Source organism: Anguilla rostrata, chromosome 13, assembly GCF_018555375.3.
Source record: "Anguilla rostrata isolate EN2019 chromosome 13, ASM1855537v3, whole genome shotgun sequence".
Lineage (NCBI taxonomy): Eukaryota > Metazoa > Chordata > Actinopteri > Anguilliformes > Anguillidae > Anguilla > Anguilla rostrata.
The window spans coordinates 17,371,284-17,388,452 of NC_057945.1; the positions used below are offsets into that span (position 1 = coordinate 17,371,284).

Below are 17,169 nucleotides of genomic sequence, written 5' to 3' on the forward strand. Positions count from 1 at the left end.
TGCCAAGAGTGAGTGCCAAGGGCCACTTCATTATTCTGGGACTGACAAAGTGTTTCCATTTGTATCTAATATTTGTATTCAAACAGTATCTTGAAATTCCCTTAGTAAACAAAATAACACAGTAAGTATTTTGGAGCACTGACAAAAAGCAGGCATTTCCCAAGGAATTAATTGCCTCTTACTTAGGTGTGTTTTCATTACAGGGATTTTCCCACCAAGCAAAACTCAGGCCACAATATGAAACAACCACACTATTGCTGTGGGGCAAATTGAGCCAGTTTACCCTGCACGGCAGGGAATTGTTTTGCCCGCATATTGGTTAGGACAAAATAAATGTAAATATACCATATATGTGCTAGATAGATATGTGTTTCCAAAAAAGTCGCTATGTTGGTACATGATAGCTTTGCCAATGGTTTTAAATGTAATTATATTCGTATTCTGTCTAAAGTGCATGTCAGGCTTTAGAAATATTTTATCCATACAGTAATCATTAACTTCTGTCAATTAATGGTTAAATTTGCTATTTTTTCATCAAGTTTGCAAAAGATCCTTACTACTTGCAGTGTCATCTAACCATTGCATAATATCAAAGTCAATTGGATAAATGAGTTTGCTTTGGACTGAGGGATAGTCATATTTGCCTGTTTTTTGACAGGCCAACAGTTCAAGACAGCAACTGCAACAAGCCCAGGTCTTAAAGATTACTGTATGAAGCCCTTAAGTCTTCAGTTCCTCCAGGCTCAATAAAAGTTTATTGAAGAACATATTTCAGGTTGACTTTTGTCATTAAAACCAAGGCATAGTTTAGTTTTGTCAGTTTTGTACTGGCATTAGAAAGGTTTTGTGGAACTTAACTGTTCATGAAAGCTTACCAGGACTCATAGTAGAAGCAGAGAGCCTAGTTCAAGACCAGTCTTGTGCTGGATACACATTGACCAGTTCTCTTGTTTTATTTTTGTTTTCAGAGCTTGTGGTTCTATGCTGCTGTTCTTTTAATGTAGTTTAATGGGGTAGTTTTCTTGTTTAATTTAGTTTCATGCAGTAGGATAGGTGACAAGTTGTAAACTGAATCTGCATTTTTTGCACTTGCTGTCTCTCATGGGTCTGTACTTTCATACTTCCCCCCTCTACTCCAAACTACTCCATTTTAATCCATGATCTTTGCAAAAGAGCATCAGCTACATGTACGTAAGTTTATTAATACTTAGTTTACCTGAATATAATTGTCAATTGTATTCAGACATACTACTTCCATAACACACACATATTACTCAATAACACATACACACACATGCACACACACAGCACATATAAAATTAGAACTTAAAATATATCTGGATAACTTTTTATACAATAACATCAGGGAAGGATTGCAAACAGGGAAGCAGGAACTCATTTAATATAACATATGGGCACACACATGCAGTATGTGGTTAATTTTATTCACCACTCCCACGTAGTCACTGCATCGTGTATGAACACTTGGTTGATCATTTAGCCTAATATTTACTGAGCAAAACTAGGCAGCGTGATAGGCAATGCATGAGTCAGATCAGTCAGATAAACCAAAGATATTTCAAAGGCTATAAATACAAAGGATTTGTCATGGACATTAAGTGATCAATATCAAGGTTTGTGTTTAAACATTAAATTTCAATAGCTTTTATGTGATGTTGGGCTGTGCTATCTGGTCCACCCCTTTATTCCTAAATATAAAATAAACTTATTAATAGCTTCTTACATACAGAAATATATTGTTTCTGACAGGTATATTCACAGCTGGAATATTGCTTATGGTAGACATGTATTTTACATAGCTTAAAAAGGCCAAAATATAACAAACAGTTCTGAAGCTCTTAAGGTAATTCAAGGGTATTTAAGGTTTTAAGTAATTGGGCAGACAGCAAGCAAATTCAATTTGACAAAAGGTTTCCTTGAGCCCTACAGTAATTTAAGACAGGATTATGTTATGACAGGAACACAATTAGAAAAGGACTTGGGTGCAATAGTTGACCCAAGTCCATATGCATCTGAATATTTCATAAAAGAAAAAGACAGAGATATTACAATAATATAAAACCTTCATCACACCACATTTAAGGTACTGTGTTTTTGTATTTGTGCACCACAATGTACAGACATATAAGCTCACAAAAACGAACACAGAAAGGCTACTAGACCGGCTCCAGGTGTCAAATTTACAGGTTAGAATTTTAAATACACTTGGATATCTTTAGGCTCAGGATATTGGATAGAGGATCTCTCATTTCAAGAAAGGTAAATAAAGTTGATTTAAGAACCTGGAGCAGATTATTTCATATAATAAATTATTGGGGGCATAGATGTTCATAAAAACTTGGAAAGGTAAATATTTCTTCTAACACTTATTAATGCTTGCCCTTTATGACTCATCATAAACAGCAGTGACGTAGCGGGGGGCTTGGGTCTTTGAATGACATTTGATTGATTGAACCTTGTGAGCTTTCTGCTGTCTGCTTGGTTTGAGAAGGGCTGGAGTATTGTGTTTTTAGGTGTGTGTTCCGTTGACATAGGGAGACGCAGCGCTGCTGTGAAAAGCACAAGTATTCAAAAGTGTAGTGTAAACTGTGTAACTATCGCTCTTTCAGAAACCAAAATGTCACACTGAGTGTGATACAGTGTCTCTAGTCCTGCTTTTGCAAAGCATTGCCAGGACTTGAAAACAAAGCATCAACCCAGCCCAGGTCAGGTCAATGGGAACAATGGGAAAGTCAGTTAACATTCTATTTTTACATTCGGGGTTTCCTGTACAATGGCACTGTAATTTGATTGCACAATGTACCCAGCCCTTTGAATGCATTTTTCGTGAAACCATTCATAAGTAAACCTATCTCTTATTAACCCAAGAGCTAGAATAAATTATGCTTACCCCCGTCGTTGAAAAAACATGAATTCAGATTCCAACAATTTCTTAAAAATTGACCAGGAAACAAAGCTTTCACAAAATGGAGACTGTTAGTCTCTTTCCAATTCAGGCTTTGACGATATTTAATATTCTGGTTAATGCTTGATTGCTTTGGTTAATCTCAAGTACTATGCACTCATATGTTCAGAATACATGGTAATTTTTTTTAAGGTATGTGAGATACTTCAATAAAAATACAATTTGTTCAGCTGTCAAAAGTAATTTGTGTTTCTCTGAAAAAACTGATTAATTTCCATCCATTAATTTAAGGTTATACAGCAGAACTCCTAACATGGCTTCTAAAGTTTATTACAGGTAAAAAAAATGATGAAACAAGATTTACCTAGCTCATTTACTCATAATGCTTATTTTTATGATGCTACTTCTTAATATAAAGTCAATTACCCATTACCTTACTTAATAACCAGCTAGCCATGTAGGCCAGCTCCTTCCACAGGTGTGTGGCTGGTGATGCTATAATCTCACTGTCCACTTGTGCTTTGTGCTGACTCAGTTAAGTGCATAACGGCACTGCTGTGGTAAACACATATAATAAAAAGGGACCAGCTGGAATTGCTGCTTATGATTAGATTCTTTTTAGGGCGATGGCTAAGTATTCCAGCGAAGTGCATTGGGTCACACCAACAGTGACATTTACACAGAAAAAATTATTTTTCCATTACACAATCTCACAGAACTGGCGAGGTCCCTATCAGGGGAGTGTCAAGAAAAGGTGGAGCTCTATTAAGATAAACCTTGTTTACTGTTCAATGAATTACACTATTGTGGCAACAGTTATTGTACACTGCCAACAACCTAGATTCTATGGGAAAGTGTCAATGCATCCTCTTAAGAACAATTAATTTGCCCTCTCTTTATCTAAAAAGGCAACACTGCATCTAAACTCCACCACTAGTGGCATAAGCTGTAATATACTGAAAATTTGTTTGAGCCGTATGTTCTACACAACTAGTGCTAAAAAATAAATAAATATCTGATGAAGGAAAAAGCAAACGGTCTATGATATCGGGAAGAATTACTTGACTAAAATCAGAAGGTATAAGTTTGCAGATAAAATGAACTAATAGGCACCCACAAACATTTCTCTAAACCACTGCAACAGTCCACACAGTACAGGGCCTAAAGAACTTTAAATATTTACAGCACTACCAGGCATATTGTTTTTCTGTGGTCATGGTTAAAGTCAAGGTCTATATATGAAGACTTTAATTGAATTGCCTGCCACTGAAATTGTTTTAGTTGCTTCCACTGAGTAATTAAGTTTTGTCATAGGGGTCTCTGGCTGCATATCTTGGTGCTGTACACAGGGATTACCCCTTTAAAAAAGTAATATAATTTCAGTCCAAACTGCAGACCCGATTCCTAGACTACACTGAAATTTAAATAAGATTTTTCCTCAAGCACAATACTTTATTCAACCCCAAGAACAATATCTCTAAATACAATAAAACATTAACAGATCAAATGAAGTATGTGGTATTGGAGCAAAAAACAAAAATCGAACCAAGCCAGGTTATCATATGAAATACATGACGTATCAAAGAGTCTCGGGACCACGCGATACATCCGCACGTAGCTGCTCAGCACAGGAGCCAAAGTGCGAGAAGGCTCCTTCCTGGAACAGACGGCCCGCTCCTTCGGCGGGCTCAGTCTGGGCTGCGGGTTTGGGTTAGGGTTTGGGCTACGCCTCCTCCTCCTCCCTGGTCTCCTGAGCCTGCTCCTCATCGCCTCCTCCCTCGGTCAGAACAGCCGCGTTCTTCCGCCGCTCTGCCTCCGTTATCGTCATTGGGTGCAGAGGGAAGAATCCCGCCAGCCCTGAGCGACAGACATGGGAGACAGACACTTAAAACACGCCGTGAACTAAAGAGCGTCTGCCACTCTCCTTTTAAGGACTGCCCTGCAACCATGGAAACTGCTCAAGAAGGCAAAGCCAAAAAATGGCTCTTTCTTTGTTCAGTCTTCCCTGTGTTTGAAAAACTGAGTCATAAATAAAGAGATTAATGTCGTGTAGCTTTGTTTGCAGTGTGGGCAATGCCGGGGCACACTCCTTAGCTCATTTTTGCATTGGTTTGTACACATCATAAAAATGTATTTCAAGAGCATGGTGGCTCTCGTCTGCTACCTTCCTAAGTCAAACCGGGCTCCGACAAAAGCTTTAGCGTGTTTGCGGCCAAAGACGCAGACTGCTGGCTGTTTGCTCGTCCTGTTAGGCCTCTGAGGTGCCACCCATACAGCCCCTCCTTGGTGTTACCATCATATTCCAATTAAAAGATGGCCTTTTCAATATACAACTTTGAAAACAGGTTACCTGTGACAACCCTGCCCTTGACCAAGACCCCACATCTTTACCCCAATTTGACTGAGGAGATTAGGTGGACCAAAATCAAGGACTGGGGGCATGAAGAGCGTGACTAAAGCCCGGAAGGGACTGAGGAAAAGCAACAAGGACTGGCACACACTAACTCACCCTGCATTACTCCCGCTCTGGGCCTGGCTTCATACACAGAAATTAGGAGACACCTAGCTAAAGAACACTTAAGCTTGGTAGACATCTTAAAAATTATACACAAGCAAAGTCCTGTAGGCGAGCAATAACAGCTTGAGCCAGGATATTTTTCCACAGTACTCTTAATCATTTATTGTTTCTGAAAACAGATATTTTATATTTTTCCTTTAAACTTAATTTTACCCTGATGATTCTCAAGATTGCAGGGTTAACTGGTTTTCATTGCTGAGTGTGTTATTTATCAATCAGTACAGTCCATCAGACCAACTCATCTCACCAGATTTCTTGGTTATTGACTTTAGAGCCTGCTCAACCAAACAGTATGAATTAATTTTTGAATTTTTTATTCGGGTGCCAGTTAAAATGTTATGGCATAAAATAAATAAACAAATTTAAAAAAAACGTAGGGTAGGCCCAGGTCAATTCAACACACTTTTGAACTACATAAGAGATTTTAATGAGATATAGAATGCTTATTTGGTCTTACAAAAAAACCCTGGAACCTGAATTACACTCATCTCAGACTCACCTAGTAGTTTGGCCACGGGTTTAGTGGGGTGAGCACCACAACCGATCCAGTACTTGATTCTCTCGTAATTGCAGCTGACGAGTTTTTCGTTGTGGATGTTTGGGAGGGGGTCAAAGGAGCCCAGTTGCTCGATGTACTTGCTGTCGCGGGCGCGTTTATTGTATGCTGCCACTATTCGGTAGAACGGCCTGTTTGTGCAGCCGCCCAGTGCCAGTCTAATGACGACGTATCCTCCATGATACTGCTTCAGAAGCAAAGGCGCTACGAAAAAACACAATCGGCAGGACCAATTAAATTAAATGGTTTCCTACTGAACGTCGCGGACTAACTACACGACCGGTGTGTCGATACACAGGGCAATGTCAGCCAGAAATATTTAACTGTTAGCTAAGGTTAATTCGTCTGATCGTTTCAAATACGCACGATATTTAACTGGGGGTTTAAACTTACAGAGATGAACCATGTCGTATGACTGCCTTTCCGAACCTGAAAAATAAGTTAATTTATGTTAGAAAAGTAATGCCTGGGCTAACCAATATCAGCTAATGTAGCTAGCGAATAGTCCAGCTACTTAGCCATGCCACATCAAGACGTAACTCATTATAAGTATATGAGACTAAACGTACCTCACGAGGATACAAGGACAACACAGACACAACAATCCCAAAATCTCATTCGTTTTAAGAACTTATGTTTAACATTATACAAGTCACAACAGTCTGCATGTCACATTGACAACTACACCGCAGCCATGTTCGACGCCGACAACTACCCGGAAGTAGTTTGTCATAAGGTCACTTAATCAAACAGAAAGCTCGAACATACTGAAAAGCCAAAGCCCACTGAACTGTATCATTGCCAAAGCCCCAGTGCAGTGTGCACATCTATTCGAGGAGAGCAGGTTTGTATCGATTATCGAGTATTTTCCCTAGCGACGGAAAGCATGAATGTCCAATTTCATGTTACTCCAAATGTTGCACTACATGATTATGATAATTATTATTTCGCTCATTTTTAAAAATATGTCGTCAGTCGTCGTCAACACTTCTGAAACATGGCAAAAATATTTTTATTTCTTGGAAGGATTTGTTACGGGTTTGGAGCCGAGTTGGTGTATGCTTAAGTAAGTGAAAAGTCTCACAGGTGTTGTGATTTCAATGTAGAAGAAATGAAAACACGTAAATCTACAGGAAAAAAGAGAAAAAAAAATGAAAACAATCCTGCTCATTTAAGTGGCCCTAGGTAGCTGGTTTTCCACACACCAACCAATCATTTGCGATTACAGATACAGTACCAAATATTGTGTAGAGGCCCAGCATTCACGTGCACTTTTATTACTCATTTTATATCTAAGCTGATTGTCTTTCCTGTGATTTCCTGTAATTGGCTATATGCCTCATTTTGGCCTGACTATTTTTGTCTTAAAGGTCTTAATCCAGGAGGTTTTCAAACTCAGTTCTGGGGGACCCTTAAGCTTGTTTTCATTCAAATTAACAGCAGCTGCACCAAACAAATAGTGACAAACTCTTAACTGTTCTTAATTCAGCAATTTTAATAGCTGCCGAAGAATGGTTTGTCCACTTAATCCACATTAGGTTATGCCAGAACTGGCTATGAATGACACAAAGAATGAATATCCCATATTCACATCCCAGGACTTTTAATTGTTCCTATCAACTAATGCTTTCATTTCTGTAGTGTACTGTAGTGGCAAATTAAACAGTTAAACGAGTATGGTCCTCCTGGTTGTTGAAACTGGACACCTGGTCACTGAAATTAAATGCACATTTCAAACTTACGTTAAGATAAACCTACGGAAAAATGTTGAAAAGAACCTAAACACCTATTTTCACCATTTTCTATTCATCAAGAGATCGATTTGTTACAAAGATCAGCATACACATTCTGGGTTCCCCCAGACTCAAGTTTGAAAACCGCTGGTCTAATCCATTCAATGAATAATATAATTTGTTCGCACAACACTCATTATGAATTGCCTCTTTGTGGTTATGTTTATGTATAATTGTAGTTATGTCAACTATATTCCGTAGAGGTCAGATTCAAGTTGTCCAAAACGTGTATCCATTGTAAGGTTTACTTTTGTCCACCAGATGGCAATGTCGCATTTTCAGTCTGATTTACCACCTATAATTGTTTTATTTGCCATGTGGGAAAATTACTTTTGTGCTTCACAAATGAACAGGCAGATAAATAATATCATATATGAATTCATTTACCTTTTTCGCATGTAAAGATCTGAAATGATCTGTTTCCTTTCAATGTGTTTATATTTTAAATTGTAGAAAACCATCAATGTTTTTTCATCTTTTTCACATTACGTGAAAGTATCCAAGCTAAAATGTGTTTTCCTCTCTGGTATTTGGATTATGTAAACATGCACATTTTTCATGCATTGAATTAGCTAGTATAAATGTACTCCAGTTCATATCTGTTGTATTCATGAATTTTTCTCTCTTTTTCATAAATTAGAAGAAACTTTGTTTCCTGTTTGTAAAAACTGTGCTCCGTGTCTGGCCCCTGACCTCCTGAACTGTCCTGAGGCAGTGACGCCCTTTGATTCTCAACACTCAGCCATCACATACAGCCATGAAATGGGTGCATCCCCTTTTAATAAATATCAAATACATGTTGAGATAATAGACCGAATGGCAACTCAATTACCCAAGGGTCTGTTTTTTTATGGCAATATGCAGAAGCTTGAAGGAAGTTTAACAGTCACACACATCCTCTGTATTCATTATACATATTTCTCCAGTGAGATCTCATTTATTTTATCATATTGTACTCAACTAGATTAGATCAGGAGTTTGTAAACTCAGTTCTGGGGACACACATCATATCCTGATTTTAGGTCAACCATAATTGTGGCCTGAATTGAATCTGAATTGTAGGGATTTGTTAATTGTTCTTAATTAGACCCCTAATGTCTATTCACAGACTTACCATAATAAGGCCATACAATGTCAGAAATGGTTGTGCATGCCATGGGGAATACATCTATAAATCTATAGTCACATTGGTGCAGTTATATAATCTATCTATCTATCTATCTGTGAATTTATGAGTATTTATTGAATAACAAACAAAAGAAAGAAATTTTTCATTTCTACCTACACTAACACAAAACTGTTTAGAACATTTCAGAAATTTCAGACTAAGTTAGGTAAATGGTAGCAAGCCAAACCTGTATTGTATTAAAACATGTAAAAATTGAAAAAAAGAACTTAAATGGATGTGTTCATTAAACATTAGAAACGTTTTCAAGGTATGGAGCGCCTGTCCTTTTTAAGAAATGATAATATATAATAGTATCTATATATTTTATAATGAATGTTTTTAAATAGAAACACTTCATCAGAGTTAGATCCTCTAGGAGGGCCATGGCCAAGGTTTGAGCTTCCTAGGCCAAATGAGACTCAATAATAACCTGTGGGTCAAAATATAAAACTTCCAAGATGTAAAGATGAAGCAAGTAATCTCTCAATATTATGCTTCAGTGCTTATATAATAAATACCATTAGAGCATGGCCTTACACTGCCAACAGCTGCAGAAAACACTGTACACACAATTGTATGAAATTGAAGTTCGAGTACATATGTGCTGATATTTTTAAAGATATGCATTGAATCAGTCTAACAGGACATATACTTGCCATTTGAATGATCATTTCCCCCATTCACCTAACTATAGGAAGAGTTCTTTTTTAATAACCCCCCTTTTTTTCAAGCCAAATTAAAGGCCTTGTCAGGCCAAGTTTGGCCTTTGGGCCACAGCTTGGGTACCCCCTTTATCCAAACACTAAGAGAAGCACAAGTGGTTCAAGTTATTTGTTTATTTGACAAGCACTCATACACAGAAAAATATATTAGGCCACCTTGGGATAATGCATAATGTCCATGTCAGCTAACATGCCAGTGATGAAGTCACATACAGGATAAACGGCATAAGGTATATAGACTTACAGTATATATACAAGATATAGCCCACTGTTTTTTAAAATTACATATCACATGAGGAACACTGCTGTATGTTATGGAATATATATTATAACATTATATGATACAAATGTGTTCTATCCGGCCTGTGCAACTAATTGGAGAAACATACATTTTCATGAATTTGAAACAGTTTGTAGAGTCACTGAATCTTCACATCTTCTGTGGTATTCCTTCCTGATTTCCTCTGTTATTGCATATTTGTCACACTGAATGGTTTCAGATCTTTGGACAGAATGTAATATTAGAAAAAGGGAAACTGGTGAAACATAAAACATGTTTTTTATTTCTATTTAATTCATTTAATGAAAAGAGTTATCAAACACCCATATCACCCATGTGAGAAAGTAATTGCCCCATTAGTTACTCAATCAACCAATTAACCAAATTGAATTGATAGTTAGATTCAGCTGATTGAACACAATCAGACTTGATTGCAGTCTGCTTTGTTGAATCTAAACCTCACTCATATTGAACCTCACCATCAGAGTGAAGTAGTCATCACAAAGTATATACAAGTACACTATGCCACAATCAAAGGAAATTCCAGAATTTGGGACTTCACTGAACTACTTGAACAATTGGAACAGTCGTGAATCTTCCCAGGAGTGGGAAGTTTGTTTTTGGTGAAAAAACATGGTGCTTGAGCACATGAGTGAGACTTCGTAAAGATAGAACAAGAGCGCAAACACCCATTTATTACTCCACAATATAAATGCTGTACCCACAAAAGACTGGGGATGAGATGGCATTCAGTGGAAAAATGACCATTATCATGCTGATGGCTTGTTCTTGGGAAAAAAAGTCAAACGAATGAAGATGTTGAAAGGACTATTTGGCAGAGAGAATGCATCTTGCATGGTGAATCTGTGTGGCATCGCCTACATAAGGAGGACATTGATACATGCAGGTTGCTCATGTTCTCGTGAGGACCTCATGCTCTCTTTGTCAAGCTGTTTTAACAGTAACCTTCTGTGATTGCCAAGGATAGCACAGTTCAGATCACCTGATAGAGTACCGGGAACTAGCAGCACAGCACACAGCCTTGCATAGAAGGCTTGTCTGTCATATGGTATGAACATAACGGAAATGCTTGTTGCTTTTCTCATATGCTTTTTAGTGATTCAGATCATATAGTGATAATGAATATAATAATCTTGCCAGCACACTTTCATGTACACACACACACACACACACACACACACACACATTTACATATCTATATGTACATGTACCGTGGCTTTTATTAATACTAGATTCTGACCATGTGCCATGTGTTTTTCATCATGTATGCCAGAATGCCTAATCTTGATGCAAACAAAATGGATGGGCCCAAAATGCAGAATGGAACATGCCTAGTTTGGAGTTGTTAATGGAGCACATTTATTATCTGACATTCTTTCATTCATAAGCCTCATCAATACGATCTGTTGTGGAACGTGATAAAAATCTGCCAGCATTAATCTCAACATTATACTGCATCAAATGTTTACTTTTAAGAGGGAAATACTTATGTAGACCGTTGGTAGGATATCCGGTTTCTTTCCTGGCTGTGTCATTACCCGACCATGACTGGGAAAGCAGTTGTAGGACACAGCTGGCTTTACCCCACTGAGATGGGGTGGGCTGAAGCTGGCCAGGGTTCCTCAGGTTGCTTCTGCATACGTGCCCCCAAGCTCAAAATAACACAACTGTAATAATGTTTTAAATTAATAACATATTTTGTGACAGGGAAATTCTTGTCTAAAAATTCTTTTCATGCTGTGCAGGAAAGGAAATGACCGCTGCATGCCTTTCCTGTGCCTCTGTGTTACGAGTGCTGCTGCCAGCCTGTCAGGGCCCAGGGCAGTGTGGGTGTCGCATGCCTTGGTGTGACCACAGAGTAATGCTGCTAATGGCAGCTTTGGAGGAAAGGAAAAGTGTAAAATCCCAATAAACTCTGAGTGAACGGTCTGCATGCTACATTGTACTACAGGAGAGCTTTCAGTCATGTCCCTCAATGATGACAACAGGTAGCCTGTGGAAGCCTGATATGTTATTGGGAAGCAATAATGTTATAGTAACCCACTGAACCTTGGTCAAATGAAACCTCCACCCTTCTGCTCTTTGGATTTAACATGTGCTGCGTGGAGATAACAAACTAACATATACACACATGCTTAAAGTGCACATTCTCAGCTTTTATCTAAGGGTCTTTGGATATACTTTGGTTTCACCATGTAGATATTACAGTACTTTTTATACCTGAACCTTAGTCTCATCTGCCCACAAGACCTTTTTCCAGAACTCTGCAGAACTAGGCACTTCTTAGCAAACTGTAACCTGCTCATCTTATTTTTCTTGGCTAACTAATGGTTTGCATCTTATTTCTCAGCCTGAAAATGGCTTCCTTGACTTTCATTAGCACAACTATGGTCCTCATGTTCACAAAGGTCAATAAGAGACTCTAAAGGCAATCAAAAGCCTAGAATCGACACTAGCTAAAGGTTCTCTTATACAGTACTTGCACGAAGGAAGCAATTGAACACCCCTGATTAATCAGAAACATGTGATGCCATTTGTCCATTTGATACCCTGAAATGAGGGGACTATTTATTTTAAAAATGCTGTAATTTCTACATGGTGAAACCAAAATTAGAAGACTGCCCTTAAATAAATGCCGAGAATGTCACATTTGAGTTGTTGGCTTACAAATCTAAAACTGTTGAGTACAGAGCCAAATCAAAAAAAAATGTCTTTGTCCAAAATATTACGTCAAGCCACACACAAGCTCAAACACCAAGTTAAACACAAACTTGTGATGACACAGACGCACTCACAGGAATGACACACACACACACACACACAAGGAACACAAGCTCAGGAAGCATAGGGCCAACATTAGTTAGGGAAAGTTCACAGGGAGCCATGAAAGGACAAACTGTCCACTTTTATGCTGAACTCACTGATCAATTTTGTGAAACAAATTAGGAGGGCATGTAAAATGGACACATCACTTTCATCCTGATTAAATAGAGTTCTTTGTTTCTCTTGATTCATTTCAACTGATAAGCTGCTAAAACTTTTTTCCACAAAAGAATAAGGAAACACCGACCACTTTGTCACATGCTGTCAGGAACTGTCAAGACTCTTGAGGGAGCCTGGGTCTGAGTGGTAGACAGGCTGAAGATGCATTACTCCAATGTGACAAGAAAACCAAGCCTCTCATGTGCACAAACATGGCAGACTGCGAAGAATCGCTTGTTAACCACAAACAAATAATTTAGCATTTTCTTTTTAGTAAGGACATATTTGCTGTTTTTACCACAGAAGATTAGTGGCTCTTTTCATCATAATCACATTCATGCCATTCAGAATAATACAGGACAGTTTATTATCTGAACATGATGTTTGAGACTTTTTAAGTTCTCTGTGACTGGCTCTGAGAGTGTCTCCTGTACCTCTCTATTGCTCTTATAAACGCATGAGGTGCACTAATGTATTTCACCTTGTGTGTTACCCTGGACATGAGCATGTGCTAAATAGATGTTGGGTACTGTAAATGCTGCCTGTTTTATTTTCTTGATTTCATTAATATGATACAAAAATACCAAATTATTCATGACTTTCTGCAAATGTTGGTTGTGGTTCAGTGCTATGGAAGCCTCCTCAGAAGGACCTTTCCACATAATGTGGCCAATTTTTCTCACATTCCAGCATTTTCCTGCATTTTTGCATTGGTGTCACCCGGACCATTTTCCGCTGAGCTTAAGCTTAAGTCTTAATCAAAGTGCAAGGGCAAATGAACACAGAATTATGATAAAATTGCTTTTGTAGTTTTACGAGGCCACAGTAGGCATAAATAATGGATTGCCTGGGGATTTTATGCACTTCAGATAATAACTTAATTCATTGCAACAAATGTTAGCAAACATGTAGTTAGTTCAAACACGTCTTTCTGATTTGGCAGATCTTAATTTCTCCTTTGGCCCTTGTAGTCTAGTTTCTAGTATACTGGTATACAACCACCTTCTAGTTTATTGAAGGTGGTTGTATACAACCAATCACTTTATGTAATTTTGTATTTTTATTATCACAGAGCCACCCCACGTTACTTTTAAACATTCTACTGCCCCTTAGTGAGCCCTTGTGTCCAGTCAAGGCCAGGACGTATTAAACACGAGAATCCTTTCTCTGTGCACAGGGATCAGGGACTGCCCCACCTGACCTCTGACCCCAGGTCACGACACCCTCATGCTCACACCATGCACTTTCAGCTCTTTTGGAGAGAGCAGAATGAGATGAAAGAGGGGCTTGGACTCAGGATTGGATGTTTTCTTCCCGACACGTGTTTCCAGCTTTTCCCTTGTAACGCATTCACTTACTGTGAACTCACACGAGGCAGATTTTTCTGGAACATTGCTGTAGCCATTGCTGCAACACACTTGCTAAGGATCAAATTAAAGATTTATTTAATGCTGCAGCATATGTTGTCTGTTTGATATGATATAACAGCAATATGTACAGTAGGCAAGAATGAAGTAGAAAGGGTACTGAGTTTTGGGTACAGACTGATGACCACAGGGAACACTGCTGAAAAATAATCTTAATAGAGATCTACACTGTTCATCCATACTGAAAATAATTTTCAGCAGTGTTTATTGTGGTCTTTACAATACGTGTAAACTCATCCATGTCTCTGTTTCTTCCATTGGAGATAAACGGTGAAGTATAAGCTGAATAGGTTTCCTTCTCTGTTTATCCACATTCTGTCCATGCGATTAATTAGAATATTAAGGAAAATCTTGGGACAACTCTTATTTAGTAAATGCTCTCCCACAGCTGAGAAGCTTTAGAACAACGCCTCTCAGATCAAGATAAGATTGGAAATTTGTAACACTGGCATATTATGCTTCTGCCAAAGTCTTCATGGCTAGAAAAAACCCTAAGCGGAAAAATCACTCTTGGATGTCGCATAGGTAAATACATATCAGAAGTGTATGTCTCTCTTAATGGCACCAGTACTTCCTCAGAGGCAAGGATATTTCAGTCAGTTGTTGGATTGACAGTTTCTTTCCCCCACAGATGGAGGGTGTGGCACTTACAGTTCTATACTGCATCCCACCGCCCAGAGGTTTAGGTCGGAGGACCTGTGTTGGGAACATGGAGCTACATGGAACAAGCCGGTGTGGGGATATTTTCTTTTTCTATCAGACTGTCTTTGGTCATTCATATTATATTATATTATATTATATTATATTATATTATATTATATTATATTATATTATATTATATTATATTATATTATATTATATTATGCATATAGTCTAGTCTTGTATATGTATAAACGTGTGTATATAGTCCAGGGTGTATTCCTGCCTATATATATGCAATGTTGAAATATATTTACATGTATGCCCTCATATCACATATGCGAATGTATGTACACAGATAGACACGAGATGTAGCCAGTATGTTTAACAGTCCGAAAAGATTACCTATAGAATACAGGAAAAGCAGCTTTACGTCTTGTCGATTGGCAATGCTTCATGTCTAAATTTAACTTGAAGTTACTGTTAAACTGAAATGACCGTAATGGAGCGGTTACCTAACCTTCAATATTATGTAATGAACTGCAAACTGCCAATATTAAATCAAACATAGGCTAATGTCCTTGACCATATTCTTATCCAACGCGTTGGACAAGAAGTGTTATCTCTTTTTGAAATAAAATACACATTACACACAGCATTACCTGAATATTCAAACGCAATAGAAATAGGAATGGAGATGAATGTAAGCATTGCTTGAGTGTTCGTCCATTTTAACTCTTACAATGTGTAGTTAACATTTCACATAATCGTTTAGGAAGTGTGCAAAAGAACGAACAGTAGGCTATCAAACGATATCAAGTTTCCTAAACGTAGGCTACTTAAACTTTAATTTATACCACCTGGGAGGTTTGAAAATGTTAAAGCATTCAGCTTTATTTTCAATAGTCTACATCCTTTTATTATACATGGGGTCAATTCAATTTCAGTTCAGGAAATGAATCAGAATTACCTTCATTCTAAATTTCTTAAAGAACATCGTGGGTGTTTTCAATTCATTAATTGAATTTCTACAAATTGATGGCATTGCAATAGAATAGACCTTGAGCCTGATATCCCAAATCCGACCTTCAGTCGATATTTTGATATTGAATAGGACATTCGTATGCTTCATAACGCCGAAGTAATGATCCAGTAGCTGGACGAGGGAGTGGTGAAATGAAAGAAATGTACGATTTTTGACGAACGGAGCCACATCAGAAATAGGCCTAGAGCAAATAGCAATTGTGAAAAAACCCGTAATAAAAAAAAACTCTTTAGTGTGAAGAAAAACAACACAGAAGCTATTTTTTAAAAAATATTTGAAACGAACAGGTACATATCTCAGATGAGGCTCAACAAATATTTCTCATCGAAAAATGCGCCTTCTTAAAAACCGAGCGCATAATTAACATTTGGCCTGACAAACAGTTGATAGAATAGAAATAAAATGCTATTAATTTCATTATCAGTCAATATTTGCGATAGGCTACTTTTAATTTTACCTTTGAATAGTTTTGTATAATCACAAGAATGAATAAATATCCTCAGAAATTTAATGATGAAATTAAATTTACAGTGTCTTTACATACAAGCACACCCATCTATCCCAGAGAGAGAGAGAGAGAGAGAGAGAGACGTATACAAAAAAAGTTCTTTTTCAAAGCTCCTTTCACTCTCTTTGACAGAACTCACAGGGTTGTTTTACACGATGGTAGGGTTCTGTGTTGAATTTGGCTTCTCAGAGTTTATACCCGACTTCATCCTTGGGGGCGAAGGGTCCTTTGTGCCTCTTGTACAGTGTTAAGCAAACCAAACCCGCAGAGTGGATTATAGCACCGCGGCTGGGTACCGGGTCTTCCTTACCCACACGCCTGCACGTGAAATTGCCATTTCACCCCTGCGCACTTTCTAATTGTTGAAAAAATTATTTGTGAAATTGCCCTCAACAAGGAATGTTATCCACGGCAGTTTTCACGCAACTTTAATTTACAAGATGTTCTCACGGAATGGACACGTACGCTTACCCTTGTCTCCATTTGCATTGCACGTATACGTTTAGGCTACATACATATCTATA

The 17,169-nt window shown here is 38.0% G+C and overlaps 1 protein-coding gene across 1 annotated transcript; it reads right to left on the reverse strand.

Annotated features, from left to right (window-relative positions):
• Window positions 1-1,378: 1,378 nt before the first annotated feature.
• mrps16 (mitochondrial ribosomal protein S16) lies at window positions 1,379-6,792 on the reverse strand. Its single transcript, XM_064305009.1, has 4 exons — window positions 6,630-6,792; window positions 6,454-6,489; window positions 6,004-6,264; window positions 1,379-4,783 (listed from the first exon to the last, which is right to left on the reverse strand). Exons 2-4 carry the CDS (start codon window positions 6,464-6,466, stop codon window positions 4,650-4,652), a joined length of 408 nt encoding a protein of 135 aa, XP_064161079.1. The 5' UTR covers window positions 6,467-6,489; window positions 6,630-6,792; the 3' UTR covers window positions 1,379-4,649.
• Window positions 6,793-17,169: the final 10,377 nt, after the last annotated feature.